Genomic DNA, 20,539 nt, shown 5'->3' with positions numbered 1-20,539 from the left:
CATAGCAAATTTATTATCAAAGTATATATATATGGCACCATATACTACCCTGAGCTTCATTTTCTTGCAGGAATTCACAACAGAACAGAGAGATACAATAGAATCAATAAAAACTACACACATTCAAAGACTGACAAACAACCAATGTACAAAAGACCAACTGTGCAAATACAAAATAAATAAATAATACAGACAGCAATAATTGAAGACAACGACTGAGAGATTTTTTACCATATTCTACATACCAGTGTCCTGTAGGAGGCACAAAGTATACACAGCAGTGTACCCTGGTGTCGGGAATCCGTTTCTTCCGATTGATATTAATCTCTTCTCTCAGGTATTTTTCATACTGTTCATTAATATATTTCACAATTGGTTCCCAGCTGTAAACACAGAATTCTTTCATTATAAATGTTTCCAAGGTTTAATCGAGAACGATTCAAGATTCAAATTTATTTATTATATATATATATTGAAACACAGAGTGTGGTATTTGTGTTAGCCAACGCGCCCGAGGGAATACTGGAGGTAGCCTACACGTGTTGCCACATTTTCTGGTGCCGAGATAGCATTCCCACAATGCTCAGCAGAATGAAGTTCAAAGTTCAAAGTAAATTTATGATTGAAGTATGCATATGTTACCAGAAACTACCCTGAGGTTAATTTTCTTGCAAGCACTCAGGTAGAACAATAGAATCAATGAAAAACCACGCCCAAATTAACACTGACAAACAAGGTTAAAAAGAAGGCAAACTGCAAAAACAAAAATAGTTATAATAATAAACAAATAAACACGACACAGATGACAACAAGGAACAAAAAACAACAGTAAAATAAGCCTCGTTCACTCTTCCCACTCCCCTCCCACCCTTGCGGACACACACAGTTCTCTCTTGGCATCATCTTAATCACTTGGTCACAGAGTAGCTTTTCCTCACTATTGGAGAGATGACAACTGTTCCTTGTTCACCAGTTGGACCCACTCATGGTTGCTTTGGGAATCACTAATGTCATGATGGAATTCAGAAGTATCAAGATGCTGTGAAGTGAAGGACCACTACTGCTGAAACAGATCTCTGGCAAATCTGCAAGCTAGATCTTCTGAACGTCTGACTCACTGGCTGTCTGTACCAGGGAAGATGAGGCTCCACTCCGGCTGTTAAAGGTGAGCAGGTACCCAGGACCACACAACACACATCAAAGTCGCTGGTGAACACAGCAGGCCAGGCAGCATCTCTAGGAAGAGGTACGGTTGACGTTTCAGGCCGAGACCCTTCGTCAGGAGTCCTGACGAAGGGTCTCGGCCTGAAACGTCGACTGTACCTCTTCCTAGAGATGCTGCCTGGCCTGCTGCGTTCACCAGCAATTTTGATGTGTGTTACTTGAATTTCCAGCATCTGCAGAATTCCTGTTGTTTGCACCCAGGACCACACTTCTGCTCATGATCGCCCAACAGGAACAACATCTCCCTCTGACACCCTTCCTCTTTTCCCTTCTCCCACGGTCCACTCCTCTCTCAATCTGAGTGTGTTTGGAGCTTCCGCATGTAGTGATGGAGAGGGCTGGTGCCCACAGGGTGTGCTGGACTTTCAAAGAGCATTTGATAAAAATATGAACCCCGTGGTTTAACTGGGTGAAGGCCAACTTCTTTCTTCTTCAGCCCTTTACCTCTTCTACCTATCATAACCATACAACCATATAACAATTACAGCATGGAAACAGGCCATCTCGGCCCTTCTAGTCCGTGCCGAATGCTTACCCTCACCTAGTCCCACCGACCTGCACTCAGCCCATAACCCTCCATTCCTTTCCTGTCCATATACATATCCAATTTTTTTTAAATAACAAAATCGAACCTGCCTCTACCACTTCTACTGGAAGTTCGTTCCACACAGCTACCACTCTCTGAGTAAAGAAGTTCCCCCTCATGATACCCATAAACTTTTGTCCCTTAACTCTCAACTCATCATTTCCTACTTTCTCACTTCATCGTCCCTCCAGACCCACCCAAGCACCTACCCCCTCCTCACTTGTTAACACTGGACCAAAGCATTGACTGTTTGTTCCTCTTCATAGATGGTGCCTGACCAGGTGAGTTTCTCCAGCATTTTCTGTGTGTTGTCATTATTAGTCATAGAAAATTATATGCTGATTTGACTGCAGATTTGGCATTATTGTCCATTTAAAATGACTTGTGCTATTCCAAATATTGCTTTCAGATTCCCAGTCCCCAAATTTTCTTGGACTCCATTCATTCATTTATTTATTTATCTATCTATTTACTTATTTATTTAGTAACACAGCGTGGAGCCGGTCCTTCTGCCCTTCGAGCCACGCCACACCAGCAACCCCACAACTCCATTAACCCTAACCTAATTTCAGGACAATTTACACTGACTGATTAACCTATCTGGTATGCCTTTGGACTGTGGGAGGAAACCAGAGCACCCAGGGAAAACCCTCGCATTCCACGGGAGTGGGGGGGGGGGGGAACGTACAAAGACTCCTCACAGAATGGCATTGGAATTGAACTCTGAACTCTGGAATTCCCTGAGTTGTAATAGTATCGCGCTAACCGCCTCGCTATGGTGAAGCCAATCCTACATTGTTGATGGGGGAAGGGCTCAGAGATTGAGACTCAGCAACAATGAAGCAACAGCAATTATCTTTCCAAGTCTGGATGGTGAGTGAGGTAGAGGGCAACTCCCAGGTGGCACTCCCATGTTCCAACCTGCTCTTGTGCTCTGTGGTAAGGAGTCATAGAAGAACACTACAGCATAGAAAAAGGCCCTTTAGCCCATCTAACCTGTGCCAAACCATTAACCTGCCTAATCCCTTCAACCTGCAACTGGATCATAACCCTCCATAACCTTCCCATCCATGTATTTACCCAAACGTCTCTTATATGTTGAAATCAAATCCTTATTCACTATTTCCACTGGCAGCTCGCTCCACACTCTCACCACCCTCTGAGTGAAGATGATTCCCCACCTCAAATTCTCCATAAACATTTCACCTTTCATCTTTAACCCATGGCCTCTGGTTCTAGACTCACCCAATCTCAGTGGGAAAATGCTGCCCTTTCTATATCCCTCATACTTTTGTAGACCTTTACCAAATCTCCCCTCAACCTTTACTTCAGAAATAAAGTCCTAGCCTGCTCAAACTTCCTATAACCGAGATCCTCAAGCCCTGGCAACATCCTTGTAAATTTTCTCTGCACTCTCTCATATTTATTGACATGTACCTGTAGGAGGGGGCAGGATTTTTTTAGGTGGGGGGGGAATGTCAAATTAACATATTTTGTCAATAACTGACATTGAATTAAATACCACAACAAGCCCATCTCCATTTTGCCTAATTCTAAAGCTCATATTTTCTACGGTCTGGTCAATGGACTGCAGAGATGGTATTTCATTGCGGGATTGAGCTAGCAGGAGGACAATAATATTTGGATGTAAAGTGTTGATGGTAAACTCACTGCCTGACATATGGGTGAGGGGAAGAAGGTGACTGGATGAAGAACATGATACCCTTTTGCAATTAATCTAAAGTTTCAAAACATTTTCAAAACCTTCAGCACCAGCTCAGATTCAGTTTCATTTATTTATCACATGTACATTGAAGCATACAGTGAAATGTGCCGTTTGTGCTAACAATCAACACCACCTGAAAGGACATGCTGGGGACAGCCGTAAATGATGCCACACAGTCTGGGCCTAACAGAGCACACCCACAATGCTTGGCAGAACATCACAGAGCACAACAAAACAGAACTTATCAAGTGACTAAGTGACAACAGCAAATCAAGTCCAATCCTGTTCTTCCTTCTCTCCCACCCAAACACACGCATACACTGTTCTCTAACCCCTGGATGAGCCATCTTCGGCCTCCAGGCTCCAGCAGATTCTTGGATTCTCAGAACAGGGAAGTAAACCAAGACAATTCCCTGTTCAATGAGACCATGGCTGAGTGGTGACCCAGGGCTTTTGTCACATACCCCTTAATGTCTTGAGTGAGCAAAGTTTTGATGATCACTTATTTCAAATTAACAACTGCTCCGGAGAATGGAATGCTCTACTTAACCTCCTGACTTTCCTCATTGGCCACCATCAACGTGCTGGTTCCATTCACAATTACAGGCTTATACAACTTCCCATTATATCATGGTTCCCAACCTTTTTTATGCCATGGACCGTTAAGTAAGGAGTCTGTGGATGGACCCAGGTTAGGAAGCCTTGGCTTAAATGGATCCAAGCAATTCACCTCAACCACCCTTGTGATGGCCATTTGACCTTCTAACCACTCTCTGCATATAGAATCTCTTCAATTCCATGCCTGATTTATTACTAATCTCCACATTTTGTATCTCCAACTACTGCTCTTGCCTGCAAGTGAAAACACCTCCTATCCTTCCATAATTTTAAAGACTTTTACCAGGCCACCCTTTATCAGCATTTATTTTTAATGCTGATTTAAGGGGCACAGACTGTTCAATTGTGAATTTGTAATGAAACACCCAGCAGTACTTGAGGGGGAGGAATCTCATTAAAATCTATCGAATATTAAAAAGGCCTGGATACAGCTGACCAGGAAAGAATGTTTTTAATAGTGGGACAGTGCAGTACCAGAGGGGACAACATCAGAATAAAAGGACATTCCTTTAGAACAGAGATGAGGAGGGAGTTCTTTAGCCAAGAAGGTGGTGAATCTGTGGAATTCATTGCCACAGGTGGTTGTGGGAGCCAAGTCAATGGATATACATATAAGGCTGAAGTTGATAGCTTCCTGATTAGTAAGGATATCAAAGGAGAGGGCAAGAAAATGGGGTTGAGAGGGAATAATAAATCAACCATGATGGAAAAGCGAAACAGACTTGATGGGCCAAATGGCCTAATTCTGTTCTTAAGTTCAAAGTTCAAAGTAAGTTTATTCTCAAAGTACATAAATGTCACCATATACAACCCAGAGATTCTTTTCTCATTACTTTGAAAAATGCAAATCAACACGATCAGCAAAAGTCCTGCAGGAACCCGTTAACTCACCAGTTCTCATTGTTTATTTGATCTCCAAATCCTGGTGTGTCAATAACTGTCAAGTTCATCTTTACTCCTTTTTCTTCAATAACTAGAAGGAGAAAATAGCATCATGAGGATTAGATAGATGAAGTGAATAGCTGCAGGAGAGCAGAAATGACTTGATGTAACCCTGTGGAATGCAATACGACCTAGAAATTCAGCCCCAACCAATAGTATTCATGTGTCTGGTTATGTCAGCATAATTAAATATGCTCAAGCACACCAAACTTTCCCCATTTGAACCGCTCGTATCTGGTCAAATGAGAGTCTGACACTGGCTATATTTTTCTTTTATTTCTTTTCAAAGATACAACACCCTTTCAACCCATTGAGTCCACACCACCCAATTACACATGTGACCAATTCACCTACTGACCTTGCGCCTTTGGAATGTGGGAGGAAACCCGAGCACCTGGAGGAAACCCACACAGTCACCCTATAGTAGGGTAGGGGTTAGTGAGCTGTGGGCAAGCCCTGTTGGTTCTGGGAGCGTGGCGACACTTACGGGCTGTGCAGCACAAACCTCGCTGATTTGATGCAAAAACGAATTTCATTGTATGGTTCAATGCACATGTGACAAAATAAAGCTAATCTTTTTAATCTGTCCGGGTTGAGCAGTAGCTATGGCAGAAAGGAAATGTCGATGTTTCAAGCTGAAACCCTGCATCAGAAAAGCTATGACCCAATAGGAGGACAAAATAAATTAACAAGAGAGTAGTGACCAGCGTTTAAGTGGTATTACCCAGAAATTTATCCTCAGGGGTTTTCAGTATATAGCAAAAGCTGCAGGTTTAATCTAAGACACAAGAGATTCTGCAGATGCTGAATATCTGGGTCAATGTGCACAAAACGCTGGAGGAACTCAGCAGGTTAGGCAGCATCTATGGAGGGAAATAGACAATCAAATTGCATTGTGATGTTAACTCTACTTTCTCTTCCCACAGATGAGATCTGACCTGTAGAGTATTTCCAGAATTTTATGGCTTATTTTAGATTTACAATATCTGCAGTTTTCCCTTACTTCCATTGAGGTTCAGCCTTCTCTCTGAAATCTGGGTCTATTGATTATAACAGATTTCAGAAACTGAGCACATAACATTTCAAGCTTTAATGTGGCAAGAGGAGCTTTCAAGTAATGCTTCTATTAACTCCTCGCTGTAACTGGGCTAACATACAGTCATGAACATAAATGACCCCAGACTCTGTGCCTTAACTTACAGCAAGTCCCATTCACCTGAAGGGCCTGTTGCTGAGTTATATTCACTTTCATTCGGGTAACACCAAGTTTAAGATTCCCACGCTTCTCCTTAAATCCCTCCCATCCCTAAGCTTAGCAATTACCTCCTTAAGCTTCTTCACCCCTCCCCAACTCCTGGTTGACCCTTAAATGTCTTCTTGCAGCTCAGTGTCAAACCTTGTTCGACGGTGCTCCTGTGAAATGCTTTGGATTGCTTTGCTATATTCCATATTCACATATTCCACTCTCCCCTCCTACCCCTCCTCACAGTCCCCCACCCTGCTCTCATGACTATACCCCTTCCCCACACGAAACCACCACGGTGGGCTTCACAGCTGAACAGGTGAGAAGACAGCTGAAACGTTTCAACCCAAGCAAGGCTGCAGGACCGGATGGTGTCAGTACCAGGGTGCTCAAAGCCTGTGCCCCTCAGCTATGTGGAGTACTTCGCCACGTATTCAACCTGAGCCTGAGGCCCGGAGAGTTCCTGTACTGTGGAAGACATCCTGCCTCGTCTCTGTGCCGAAGATGCCGTGCCCCAGCGGCCTCAATGACTACAGACCGGTGGCATTGACCTCCCACATCATGAAGACCCTGGAGAGACTTGTTCTGGAGCTGCTCCAGCCTATGGTCAGGCCACACTTAGATCCCCTCCAGTTCGCCTACCAGCCCCGACTAGGAGTTGAGGATGCCATCGTCTACCTGCTGAACCGTGTCTACGCCCACCTGGACAAGCCAGCGAGCATCGTGAGGGTCATGTTTTTTGACTTCTCCAGTGCGTTCAACACCATCCGCCCTGCTCTGCTGGGGGAGAAGCTGACAGCGATGCAGGTGGATGCTTTCCTGGTGTCATGGATTCTTGATTACCTGACTGGCAGACCACAGTACGTGTGCTTGCAACACTGTGTGTCCAACAGAGTGATCAGCAGCACTGGGGCTCTACAGGGGACTGTCTTGTCTCCCTTTCTCTTCACCATTTACACCTCAGACTTCAGCTACTGCACAGAGTCTTGTCATCTTCAGAAGTTTTCTGATGACTCTGCCATAGTTGGATGCATCAGCAAGGGAGATGAGGCTGAGTACAGGGCTACAGTAGGAAACTTTGTCACATGGTGTGAGCAGAATTGTCTGCAGCTTAATGTGAAAAAGACTAAGGAGCTGGTGGTAGACCTGAGGAGAGCTAAGGTACCGGTGACCCCTGTTTCCATCCATGGGGTCAGTGTGGACATGGTGGAGGATTACAAATACCTGGAGATACGATTTGACAATAAACTGGACTGGTTAAGGAACACTGAGGCTGTCTACAAGAAGGGTCAGAGCCGTCTCTATTTCCTGAGGAGACTGAGGTCCTTCAACATCTGCCAGACGATGCTGAGGATGTTCTATGAGTCTGTGGTGGCCAGTGCTATCATGTTTGCTGTTGTGTGCTGGGGCAGCAGGCTGAGGGTAGCAGACACCAACAGAATCAACAAACTCATTCGTAAGGCCAGTGATGTTGTGGGGATGGAACTGGACTCTCTGACGGTGGTGTCTGAAAAGAGGATGCTAAGTTGCATGCCATCTTGGTCAATGTCTCCCATCCACTACATAATGCACTGAGTGGGCACAGGAGTACATTCAGCCAGAGACTCATTCCACCGAGATGTAGCACAGAGCGTCATAGGAAGTCATTCCTGCCTGTGGCCATCAAACTTTACAACTCCTCCCTTGGAGGGTCAGACACCCTGAGCCAATAGGCTGGTCCTGGACTTATTTCATAATTTACTGGCATAATTTACATATTACTATTTAACTATTTATGGTTTTATTACTATTTATTATTTATGGTGCAACTGTAATGAAAACCAATTTTCCCCGGGATCAATAAAGTATGACTATGACTATGACTACACAGGAGCTGATATACAAATGCAGGCTGTTGTTATTGTATGCCAAACCTTGTTTCCAGACACCCTTTGGAACAGAGGTTCCCAGCCCTTTTTACGCCATGGACCAATACCATGAAGCAAGGAGTCTGTGGACCCCAGGTTGGACAGCCCTGCTTTAGAAATATGGTGGAATAAGTAGGGAACGGGAATCAAATGGTTGATTGAACTGGCATCTGAAGGTGAACAATATACAGACCTTGGTTTATAGAACAATAAGACTGATGAGATTTCTGTGTAGTGGTCAGCATAGGTTCAGTGGGCTGAATAGCCTCCTTCATTGTCTATACTGAATCTCGACTCAGTATGGTAGCAATCAGCAACGTAAGACGGAATGCCAATGAGGAATCTTTTGAGGTCCAAAATGAATAGATCTAAGTAGAGCAAACTAACTGTATCAAATGCTTATCTCCATCAGTCCCATTTTGGGGGAAGGAGGTGCTAAATATTTGCAGATTTAATTGGTCACCATGAACAGAAATGGATCTACACTTAGTGCCCATTTTATTAGATCCACATGTATGCCTACTTATTACTGTAAATATCTAATCAGCCAATCATGTGGCAGCAACTCAATTGCATAAAACCATGGTCAAGAGGTTCAGTTGTTGTTCAGACCAAACATCAGAATGGGGAAGAAATGAGATCTAAGTGACTTTGACTGTGGAATGGTTGTTGGTGCCAGACAGGGTGGCTTGAGTATCTCAGAAGCTACTGATCTCCTGGGATTTTCACACACAACACTCTCTAGAGTTTACAGAGAGTGGTGCGAAAACCAGAAGACATCCAGTGAGTGGCAGTTCTGTTGACGAAAACACCTTGTTAATGAGAGAGGTCAGAGGACAATGGTCAGACTGGTTCAAGCGGGCAGGAAGGTGACAAGAACTCAGATCACCACGCTTTACAACAGTGGTGTGCAAAAGAGCATCTCTGAATGCACAACACATCAGACCTTCAAGTGAGTGGGCTACAGCAGCAGAAGACCATGAACATATGCTCAGTGGCCATGTTATTAGGGTACAGGGGGCACCTAATATTGTGGCCACTGAGTGTATTTCAGTTTTACCCTGCTTACTTAAAATCAGGTGACCTCCTCAGCAATCTACCTGTTGTAATTTTCTCTCTGACCAATGAATGAGTGACACACTGAGAGTATTTTAACCATGCCACTTTATTTTGGATTTGGCCAGCGTGTTGAACGAAAGTTTTTCATCTGACTGCTGTTGAGCCCTGACAGACCACAATGGCAGAAAAGGAAAAAAATCTCCCGAAATCTGGCTTCAGTCTTTTTGAGGGCATGGGCCATGGTTATTATATTGCATTATGACAAAGGTTCAACAGAATAAGACTAAAACATAGGAGCAGGATTCGGCCATTCGACCCATCGAGTCTGTTCTGCCATTTCATCACATCGTGGCTGATTTATTATCCCTCTCATCTCATTCTCCTGCCTTCTCCCCGTAACCTTTGACACACTTTCTAATTAAGAAATATCAATCTCCGCTTTAAATATGACAATGACATGGCCTCCACAACCATTTGTGGCAATGAATTCCGTAGATTCACCACCCTCTGGCTAAAGAAATTCCTCCTCATCTCTGGTCTAAAGAAATATCTTCTATTCTGATACTCTGCCCTCTGATCCTAGCCTCCCCCACTGTAAAAAACACATCCACTCTACTTAAGCCTTTCAATATTCGATTGATTTCAATGATGTCCCCTATCATTCTTCTAAACTCCAACAAGTACAAACCCAGAGCCATCATACGCTCCTCATACGGCAACCTTTCACTGTCTTGATCATTTTCAGTGAACCTGAGCACTCGACTCAGTTGAGTTACGAGTTATCGTGAAGTACATTGGGGATATGTGCTCTCTCAAATATACCACTCAGCCAGTTGCCACGGTGTTGAATGGAATAATTTATATTCTTTGGCCTAAGGGGTTACTATAAACTAACCAGCCGCTTGCTACTTCAGATTTCAAAAGGAAGTTTCAGGTATTTATCTGAGTCAAATGAGTCATACAAGAGCAAAATCAAAACTAGACACAGTTCTTTGGTAGAAATGAAAAAAAAACGTTACAGATTTAACATTTATCAACTGCAGAACTTAACACAACATGAATTATGTCATTGTTTTATAATAATCAAAGCAAATTTTATCTTCGCTGATCATCAGGAAACTGATTAGGAATTTTGTGTTACAGTTTTACTTGTGTTAATTATATTATTACATGAAATGGTGGGGGCGGGGGGGTGAATGTTGGATTTTATAGGTAGCTTTTACATCTTAACTCCGGGAAGTTTAAGGTTGCCCTCTCAGGATTCTATTAAATCTCTACCCTCCCACCTTAAACCCATGCACCTTTAATTCTTGATTTTCTTTCTCTGGGGAAAAAAAAGATGGCGTGAAGCTCCTTGTGGTTATAGACGCCTCTGTAAAGTCACCCCTCAGTCTCCCACTTCCCAGAGAAAAAATGTCCCAACCTGCTCAACCTGCCCTCCATAACTCAGCCCCTTGTGTCCCAGCAACATCTGCATTCACAGAGGGCTGGTGGTTGCCGTTTGTTCCATGCTGGGTAGACAGGAGAGCAGCTGGCATCTGCCTGTCAGGCCCCGCAATTAATCAGACCGAGACTGCTGGCATCCCACCACTGTTAAAAAAAATCCACACTGAGTCACTTTCAGAGCTGTCTCCAATGAAGTGCAAATGAATTTTACCTCCAGTGGTAAGTTTACAGTGATGAGTCACAACGTAAAAAATAGCAGCTATCTGAGCCCAGTTATTGGGTAACTATGGTTACACTCTGCACAAGCTTCCTTCCATCTTCTCTCATCTGTCTATCCAGCCTCCTCTTAAACATACACATGCTTTTTGCCTTGTGCACTCCCAGGGGCAGCCCGTTCTACAGTCCAGATGCTCTCTGAGCTAAGTTATCTCTCCTGACTGAACAGATCACTGTTGATCTTGTATTGGAGAGCTCCACAGGAAAAAACAACCTTATATACATAAAATGCAAGCAAACTTTTTCCACTGAGGTTGGGTGGAACTATAACCAGAAGTCATGGGTTAAGGGTGAAAGGTGAAAAGTTTAAGGGCAACATGAAGTGAAATGTCTTCACTCCGAGGGTACTGAGAGTGTGGAATGAGCTGCCAGCAGAAGTGGAGGATGCGAGCTCGATTTCAAAGTTTAAGGGAAGTTTGGATAAGTACATGGATGGTAGGGGTATGGGGGCTATGGTCCCAGTGCAGGTCGATGGGAATGGGCAGTTTAAATGGTTCAGCATTGACTAGATGGGCCAAAGGGCCCGTTTTTGTGCTGTACTTTTCTATGACTCTCTCTGACTTGCGGAGGCATAGATAGATAAAATTCCAATGCAGGCAAATGCAACAGTGGTTGGCAAGCACATGGCAGAATAAAGAGCCTGTTTCTGTGCTCTGTGATTCTATGACAGATACAAACTCTGTAGTTAGACCAGGGAACAGGCCCTTCAGCCCACGATGTCTGTGCTGACCATAATGCCAATTCTATCTGCACACAATCTATGCTCCTAAATATCTCTATTATATTAGATACACTATAATCCCTGGCAGCCTGTTCCAGACATTTGCCACCCGCTGTATAAAAATTAACTTCCCCCCCCCCCCCAACCGCCCACTCACCTTAAATGCACATCCTCTATTATCTGACATTTCTACCTTAGGGGAAAGGATGGTGGGGTGGAGATACGTCTCTACCAGAGGAGGTATAAGCAGCTTCTTCCCTCTGCTAGCCTGCAGTCACCCTTGGCCAAGGTGTAGCACCTGTTTAGCCCCCGATCAGGGACACGTGGTGGATGGTCACATGAGCAGTGGGTGCATATCACAAGTACTAGTCACGTAAGCAGACAATTCCTGAAGAGTATTGATAATGGCTGGAGGTCACCCATCTTGTTAAGACACTGCTCGGAAGAAGGCAATGGCAAACCACTTCTCTAGAAAAATCTGCCAAGAACAATCATGATCGTGGAAAGACCATGATTGCACACGTCATGCACATTGGCACAAATGAACCAATGGACCTTAGGGGAAATGGGTTTTGTCTTCCTCTAATAATTTTACAAACTTCTATCATGTCTACCCTCAGCTCCTAAGCTCCAGAGAGAGAGAAAAAACAATCTAACCTCTTGCCATAGCTACTACCCTCTAAAGTCAGAGGAAACCTTTTTACACAGAGAGTGGTGAGTGCTTGGAGCACACTGTCAGGGTTGGTGGTAGAGGCAGATACATTAAGGACATTTAAGAAACTCTTAGATAGGCACATTCATGATAGGAAAATGGAGGGCTATGTGGAAAAAAATAGAGGGAAGGGTTAGGTTGATCTCCAAGTAGGTTAAAGGATCAGCACAACACCGCGGGCCAAAGGGCCTGTACTGTCCTATACTGTTCCATGTTCAAGGCAGCATTCTGCACCCTCTCCAAAGCATCCACATCCTTTCTGTAGTTGGATAACCAGAACTGCACGCATTACTCCAAGTGCGGCCTCACCCAATTTTTATGCGGGTGCAAGTTCTAGTCCATCTGGGTAAAGGACGCATTTGGAGTTGTAATATGTCTTACACACGTCTGTTTAAATTACTGGTGCCCTGTCCTACTGCCTGTATAGTGCCAGAAAGGAATTTCAACACCGTTTAGTTTTGGGTGGAGGGAATACCATTGCTATTGTCCCATCACTCACTGCCGCCCGCTGCCCTGTCGGTGAAGAGTGAGTGATGATGTGAGAGGAAGCCCGGCCTCCCACAGAGATACCGTGGCCTTATCTAACCCTGTCCCTCAAGCTGGGGGACATGACACTGGCTCTTCCTTTGATGAGTTCCGGCAGATAAGTGAGCCAATTTGTGAAGCTCAGGCCTCAGCCAACAGTGCAGCAAAACCTCTCCCACCACCCTGTAAATGATCCGACACATTGATGAGTCACACAGCCCAGCTATCCTCATGGGGGTGGGCCAGATTTATTCTTAAAGGGGTCCTCACACATATATTGTTCTAGACTGCTTCAGTTCCTGTAAGAAGCTGCTTTAAAACTTGACAGATGGACTGTTACGCATCAGCGACTCAGATCTTCCTGTTTACCTTTTAATATCATTCAATTCACAGTCGTGTAGAATGAAAACAGGACCTTCTGCTCACAACATTCACAGCGACCCTCGATCACCCAGTGGAAGTAATTCTATTTTACTGCTTGTATCCCCATTAACAACACCCCAACCTCCACACTATCACCTCTTCGCCTGTGACTAACCTACACCAGGGGTAACTTAGTCGCTATTTAATTTACCATTGTAGTTTTAGCATATGGGAGGAAATTAGAGCGCCCACCAGAACTGGGAGAGAGCATGCAAACTCCGCACAGAAAGTACGCACGATCAGGATCGGACCGGGATCTCTGGAGCAGTGAGGCAGGAGCACTAACCGTCACTGGGTGCGTATGTGGGAGTTGGTCCACTGTGGCACGCCCCCACGTCTATTCATGAAGTTATTCAACATAGAAACAGGCCCTTCAGCCCAACTGGCCCTTGCCAACCATAATTTCTATCTACGCTGTCTCATTCACTCATTTTTGGCTCATGTCCCTTTATACCTTTCCTATCCTTTTACCTGTCCGAATGCGGTGTATGGGGTGTCAGGGAGGGGTAGCACCTCTGGTGGGGGAACATGTCGCGCCCTTTTCAAGGCAGTTAGTCCCCACCTGGCACTCAGCTCTCACCTGTGGCTCCCCGTAGCTGTTTGGCATGCGACAGCGGCCACACCCTGGGCAACGGCTTTGACAAGCCGGCTAAACCAGGTGAGGGTAGCCGACGAGTCTCAAACCCTCGGTGAGATAGGGAGTTGTCTATCCCAGCATGTGAAGACAGACTCCGGCGGATTGAGCGGACGAGACCGATGGAAGGTCCAACGGTCAAGAAGGCGGTCTCTGCAAGCGTCGTGGAACGTGTAGAGCAGGACAAGACACAGAAGACGTCCTGGTCATCTACTGCGCCTAGTCCCATCTCCAGCCGTCTAGACTCTGTCTTGTCACTGGATCCAGATGGGAATTGGGAAGAGAGAGTGAGACTGACGCTGCGCAACTCTCCCTCACTTAAATCCAAATCAAGCGCTAGTCTCGACCATCTGGTGTCGAGGTTCTCATCGACGTCAACGATGGACGAACAACCTGTCCAAGTACCTTTTAAATGTTGTTCATGTACCAGGCTCAAATGCTTCTTCCGCCAACTCACTCCATATACAGACCTATGCCAGTAGCTTCTATTAATTTTCTCCCCTCCCACCTTAAATCTATATCATCTAGTTCTTGGTTGCCCAGCCCTGGGAGAAACTGGTCATATACCTTATCAATACCACTTGTGATTTTATGTGCCCCTGTGATATCACACTTCCCCTCCAACCTCACCACCATTTATCATTCACTCCAGTCCAACACTCCTCAACCTCACTCTATAACTCAGTTCCTCGAGTCCCGGTAACACACTCGTAAATCTCTGCACTCTTTCCAGCTTAATAGCATTTTTCCTACAGCCTGGTATGGAAACAGTAATGCCCAAGAATGGAAAGGTTGCACAAGAAATGGTGGATACAGCCCAGTCCATCACAGGCAAAACCCTCCCCAGCACGGAACGCATTTATGAGAAGCACTGCCTCAGGAAAGCAGCATCCATCATCAAGGACCCCCAACATCCAGGCAATGCTCCCTTGCCACTACTGCCATCGGGCAGGATGTACAGGGGCCTTAGATCCCACACCACCAAGTTCAGGCACAGTTATTACCCAACAACATTTAGGCCCCCGAAACAGTGTGGATAAATTCACTCACCTCAAAACACTCAACTGACTCCACAAACTATGGACTCAATTTTACGGACTCTTCAAATTAGGTTATCTATTTACCTTCTTAAATTATTTTTTGCACATGGGTATTTGTTAGTCTTTGTTATCTGTAGATTTTTATAAATTCTATTGCATTTATTTCCTGTAAATGCCTGCAAGAAAATGAATTTCAAGGTAGTATATGGTGACATATACTGTACGTACTTTGATAATAATTTTGTAGCCTGGGGAAAAAATACCCATGCAGGACAACAAATACTTATTTGCGTCTTAAATTCCTTTATCTGTTTTAGATGTTTTATTGCAGAAAGAGATAATCAAAATAAAAACCATGAAATAAATTTAAAAAACAGTTCCCACTATTACAATCTCAGCTTAAATTCAGACCACACCCTTGTTACGTATGCAGTATGAAAACAACTAAAGCAAATTAAATCAGATCCAGCCGTTCCTTTTTGCAGACCACTGCAAAAATGTGTGGTTACATTCTGTAGGATGTTAAGTTGAATCGTTTTAGAAGTCATAAGATAAGATAATTTGATCTGGCTTCATGGATTGTACCTCTCTGTTGCCACCTCAGCTTCAATCTCAATGTTTTCGAATACGTGCTCCATGGCAGTAGTGTCTGATGTAGTTGGGACCTCTGGAGCAACAGTAGGGAAGGCTGCACATCCTTTACAAAATGTTAAGCCTGAGTACTCGATTCAAGATAAAGCTCAATGAAGAACAGTAGGAGAGTTTCCAATGCCTTCCATTAATCATCTTCTCTGTCAGTGTCTCTGAAAGTGACCATTCCTCGTTTATCACACAGCTGGTGGTGGGATGTTGCTGTGCATCGGTTGCCTGCCCACAGTGTAACAGTGATGATACTTTAAAAGCGTAGAGGCCTGATCGAGCTTAGAGCCCGCGGTGCAGGTTTTGGCACTTGTGTCTCATTCAGCACTCAAAGCACTACATGGTCCATCTATTTCAGAGAGAATTGATTAGTTATAGATCAAATGCAAACCATCCTGATTGGCAGTTGTACCAGAGCCTTCACCACAGATGTCATCCCACCTGTGATTGGCCAAAGTTTTATCCTCTAAGAGTGCTGTTAATTGGTTACAACAATGGTGAGCTAATTGGAGGAAGTTGAAGCGGGAATTAGACTGCAAGGCTCTTGAGGAGGACTAACTGGAGGGAGGCAGTGGAAGCATCCTCCTCTGGGGCCTTCAGCGTCCCAGCATTGAAGGACGGTACAGCTCCCTCTCTCTCCCTCTTGGGTAGTCGTCGGGTTTGAGGGTGACTTGCTTCCATTGTGGTTCTGGGGTAGCTGATACACCAGTGTGCACCCCTTCAGTACTGTACCAGAGCCTGACTGCTGTGCTTAACCCTCTCAAACAGGACTTGACCCTATAACCTTCTGAGTCAGAAACAGGAAAAACTGCTGTCTGCAGTAAATCTAGTCGATGCATGTTTTTACTCAAAGGATGGGGAAATATTCCATGCAACATTTTTTTTTGCCTTACCTTCCCTCAAAGTAGCTCAGCTGGTAAGATGCTTGTTTATTTGACAACAAGCCAACCCTTTGACTCCAGAATCAGACTGATCACTTGGAATTGACACACAGCCAGATTATGATTGAGGCTCCATTCATTCAGCAAGATAGACCAAGGGTCCCAATGGAGAAGGTAAAAAGAAGATGTGTCGGTCCTGGAGAGGGCCCAGAGGAGGTTCCCAGGAATTCAAGCCTTAAAGTATGAGGAGCATTTGATGTCTCTGGGCCTGTACTTGATGGAGTTCAGAAGGATGCCTTACTGAAACCTACAGAGAGTCTAAGATCCGAGGGCATAACCACAGAATAAAGAGTTGTCTCTTCAGAACTGAAATGAGGTAGGGTTTCTACAGCCAATCTGTGGAATTGGCTCAGAGGGCATCAGAGGCCAAGTCACTGAGAGTACTTAAGGCAAAGATTGATAGGTTGCTGATTGGGAAATGGGTTGAGGGTTAAGTAGAGAAGGTTTGAGAATGGGGTTGAAAAAAATCAGCAGTGATTGAATGGAGGAGCACACTCGATGAGCCAAATAGACTAATTCTGGTCCCATATCATACAGTAAACTTTGGGAGGTTGAAGTCACATCCAAAGCAAAATGCAATAACCTAACCCCTACTCTTCAACCAGTTCCTCCTTTAACAACAGGAGGCATTTAGTACAATACAGCTTTTCAAAGTGTTACACAATTAGCCTTTGCAACTGGTAATGAGAAAATTTCAGGAGGACACTGTCAGGCATCCTACTATTAAGTTCAAGAGCTTTGAAAACTCACAATAAACTGACGTACATCACTGCAGATGTTCTTTGAAGATCGAGGGTTTTTATTTGTCACTTTGCGCCTACAAGCCAATACTTGCCAAGATATACAGAAGAAGCTTTTACATAGGCTTTTAAAGGACAATCTGAAATCATTATATAGCATTTCTCTTTTGACAGTAACTTTAAAGCAATATTTGCAAAAGGGTTGTGAATCCATAAATACATTTAAATTATGCCTCGCCACCTAGTTGTCAAATACAGAATGCTTTGTAGAAGATGAGGATTCACACCCACTCTCCTAACATCAGTGTGAAAAGGCACGTCTGTTTAGATACCCGCATGCTCTGCAAGCTGTTAAGATTGACCATGCCGGCGCCACTGACTCAGAATAATTGAAGGGCTTGCCTTATCTCAAGTCAGTTATGGCTTCGCAGCTTTCCAATGGGTGCAAAGCATGTGTCAGCAGACGCAGATTTCATGTTGCACTTTCAGGTTTCTCCACTACGTGAGAGGGGAGCTTTTCTTTTGGATCCGTGCTGATAGTGAGCTCACCCTTCAGGTACGTTGAGCTGGGCACTCCCTCAAGAACTTCCCCAATACAATAAGTGTCATAGAACGTTACAGCACAGAATCAGACCCTTTGGCCAGCCTGGTCCATGCTAAATTATTACTCTGCTTTGTCCCATTGACCTGCACTCCACACCCCTCCCATCTATGTACTCATCCAGACTTCTCTTTAATGCTGAAATCAAACCCTCATCCACCACTTCTGCTGGCAGCTTGTTCACCCTCTGAGTGACGAGGCCCTCATGTTCCCCTTAAAAATTTCACCTTTCACCCTTAATGCATGACCTCTAGTTCTAGTTTCACACAACCTGCTTTCATTTAGCCTATATATGGCCCTCATAATTTTTATAAACCTCTATCAAATCTCCCCTCGTTCTCCTACATACCAGGAATCAAGTGCTAACCTATTCAACCTTTCCCAATAACTCAGGCCCTCCCGTCCTGGCAACATTCCTGCAAATTTTCTCTGTACTCTTTCAATCTTACTGATTGATATCTTTCCTATATGTAGGTGACCAGAACTGCAATATTCATAGCACTCCAAAGTAGGCCTCATCAACGTCTTATACAAAGTGTTTGTGAAAGGGTTGCAAATCATGTTCTCAACACTTATTGCTTGTTTTTTTCTCTGTTTGCACAGTTCGTTGTCTTTTGCACATTTGTCTATCTTGTTGGGTGAGGGATTACGTTGATTCTGCAAGAAAATGAATCTCGGGGCTATAATGGTGACACCCATGTACCTTGGTAATAAATTTGATTTGTCTTTGAACTTTGAAATACTGAATCCCAATCCCTCAATAAACTGGTGAGGCTGGGGATAATAACTATTTCCAAAATAGAGAATTCTGTTGCACTGGGGCTTTGAGGGTGATGAAAGCAACAGGTAAAACAGTACCTGGTAGTGACTTACTAAGCAAATGCATCAGATTCAGAAGGGACAGCAGAAGAATAACTCCAAGCTTTGGTGAATTACAAGTTATATTTATTTATGGATTCCACATCCTTTTGCAAATATGTCTTCCTTTTGGTTTTTTAGGCAGCATGGTGGTGTAACGTTTAGTGTAAACACTAATGTATCGCTGGCGAATGGGGTTCAATTCTTGCCACTATCTCTAAGCAGTTTGTATGCTCACACCGTGACCTTATGGGCTTGTTCTCCCTATGACTGTATGGCCTTCCTTGTTCCTATGTTTCAAGATACAGAGAATTAGTTGTCCATTTTCAATGATAGATAATGATTATCTAATAGTTGTTTGGCTTCACTGAAATTATGGAAGTAGAAAATGCCTAAAAATTACTTTATTACTAATTGTAAAGTATTTTAAAATATAACTTTTTTAAATTCTTGGTGATGTGTTCATAAATTGGTTGGTAGAATCAGGGTTGTTAGCTACATGATGGCTAGTATTAACAGGGAGGGCCGAAGGGCATGATTCTGTGTTGTAGTGCTCTATGATTCTAGGACACTGTCCACTTCAAATACTACCATGGGATCACTTGCATCCACCAACACATTTGGTTTAATGTTTCAGCTAAACAGCAGCAGCTCTTGGGAGCTGTCTACTCAACTGGCACTGGCTTGATGGGCCAAATGGCCTCCTACTCCACCTTGATTATCCTATGATATCACAGCCAATAAACACTACTTCTTTTCATTTCCCACAAAGATGTTCCACATTGTTTGTATTTTGCGGAGGAGATATCTTAGGCACTTACGTATAGCCAGAGCGCCTAAGACGTTTGAACAGTACTGTATTTGTCAACGTGGGGCAGAGAGGGAGCTTGTAAATCTGGCGGGAGCGAAGGATGCTGGGTACGGCGAGGGTGGAACCCTGTAGGAGGGGTGTGGGACAGATGGCAGAGAAGGAGTGCCAGGGGCTGGGGAGGTGGTGCGGGGCTAGACACCCCCCAGCCCTGAGACACCGTAGCTTCATTTGATTCCAAACAATTGGTATTAATCATTGCAGAATGTCTCCCTGGTGCTTCCCACTCCGTCCCCTCTCCCTTTCCCTTTTCCTAACTATGATTTCCCTCTCCCTGACCCCTTCCCACTCTCAGTCCACAATAGAGACCCATATCCGAATCAGATTTATCGGCCTCGCATAAGTCATGCAATTTGTTTTGTGTATGGTGTCAGTACTGCTGTACTATGCAAAAGTCTTAGGCACCCTAGCCATATATATGTACTGAAGACTCCTGCACAGTACTATAGCTCTACTAGTTCAAGATTAGCATCTCATTGCCTCAAGACAGAATATACTCGGAAATTAATTAAATGGATTAGAGTTAAAGGCTGCATTGAGACTTGAACTTCTGACATGTTTACATGGAGCAAATGTTCGCCTAATTTCATTGTTAAACTACTCGGACTCCATTAGCGTTAGTGCGAGTAATGGTAGGATTAGCAATTACTAACAGTTTGTCATCCAGTTCATTGAATGCAAATATTTACTTAGCTATGATGATATAGTTCCTTGTTTTGTGGCTCAAGATCAACGGATCAGCTGCAGAAATCAGAAAACTTCGGGAAGGAAAACGAAGAGCTTGAATACATAAGGTCTAATGAACAAGAT

At 44.1% G+C, this 20,539-nt stretch overlaps 1 protein-coding gene across 4 annotated transcripts in view; it reads right to left on the bottom strand.

The window, feature by feature from the left end:
* Positions 1–20,539, bottom strand: part of LOC140203138 (septin-9-like) — a 455,930-nt gene that overhangs the window by 61,527 nt on the left and 373,864 nt on the right. For all 4 annotated transcript variants that reach the window (XM_072268990.1, XM_072268991.1, XM_072268993.1 and 1 more), the window contains 2 exons: positions 5,046–5,127; positions 246–383 (listed from right to left, as the gene is read on the bottom strand). In XM_072268990.1, the coding sequence (XP_072125091.1) occupies positions 246–383; positions 5,046–5,127 (220 nt within the window). The remainder of the gene's footprint in view (positions 1–245; positions 384–5,045; positions 5,128–20,539) is intronic.

Source organism: Mobula birostris, chromosome 9 (genome assembly GCF_030028105.1).
Source record: "Mobula birostris isolate sMobBir1 chromosome 9, sMobBir1.hap1, whole genome shotgun sequence".
Classification (NCBI taxonomy): domain Eukaryota; kingdom Metazoa; phylum Chordata; class Chondrichthyes; order Myliobatiformes; family Myliobatidae; genus Mobula; species Mobula birostris.
The sequence above is the reverse complement of the archived record's forward strand: the minus strand, read 5'-3'. Positions and strand labels throughout refer to the sequence as shown.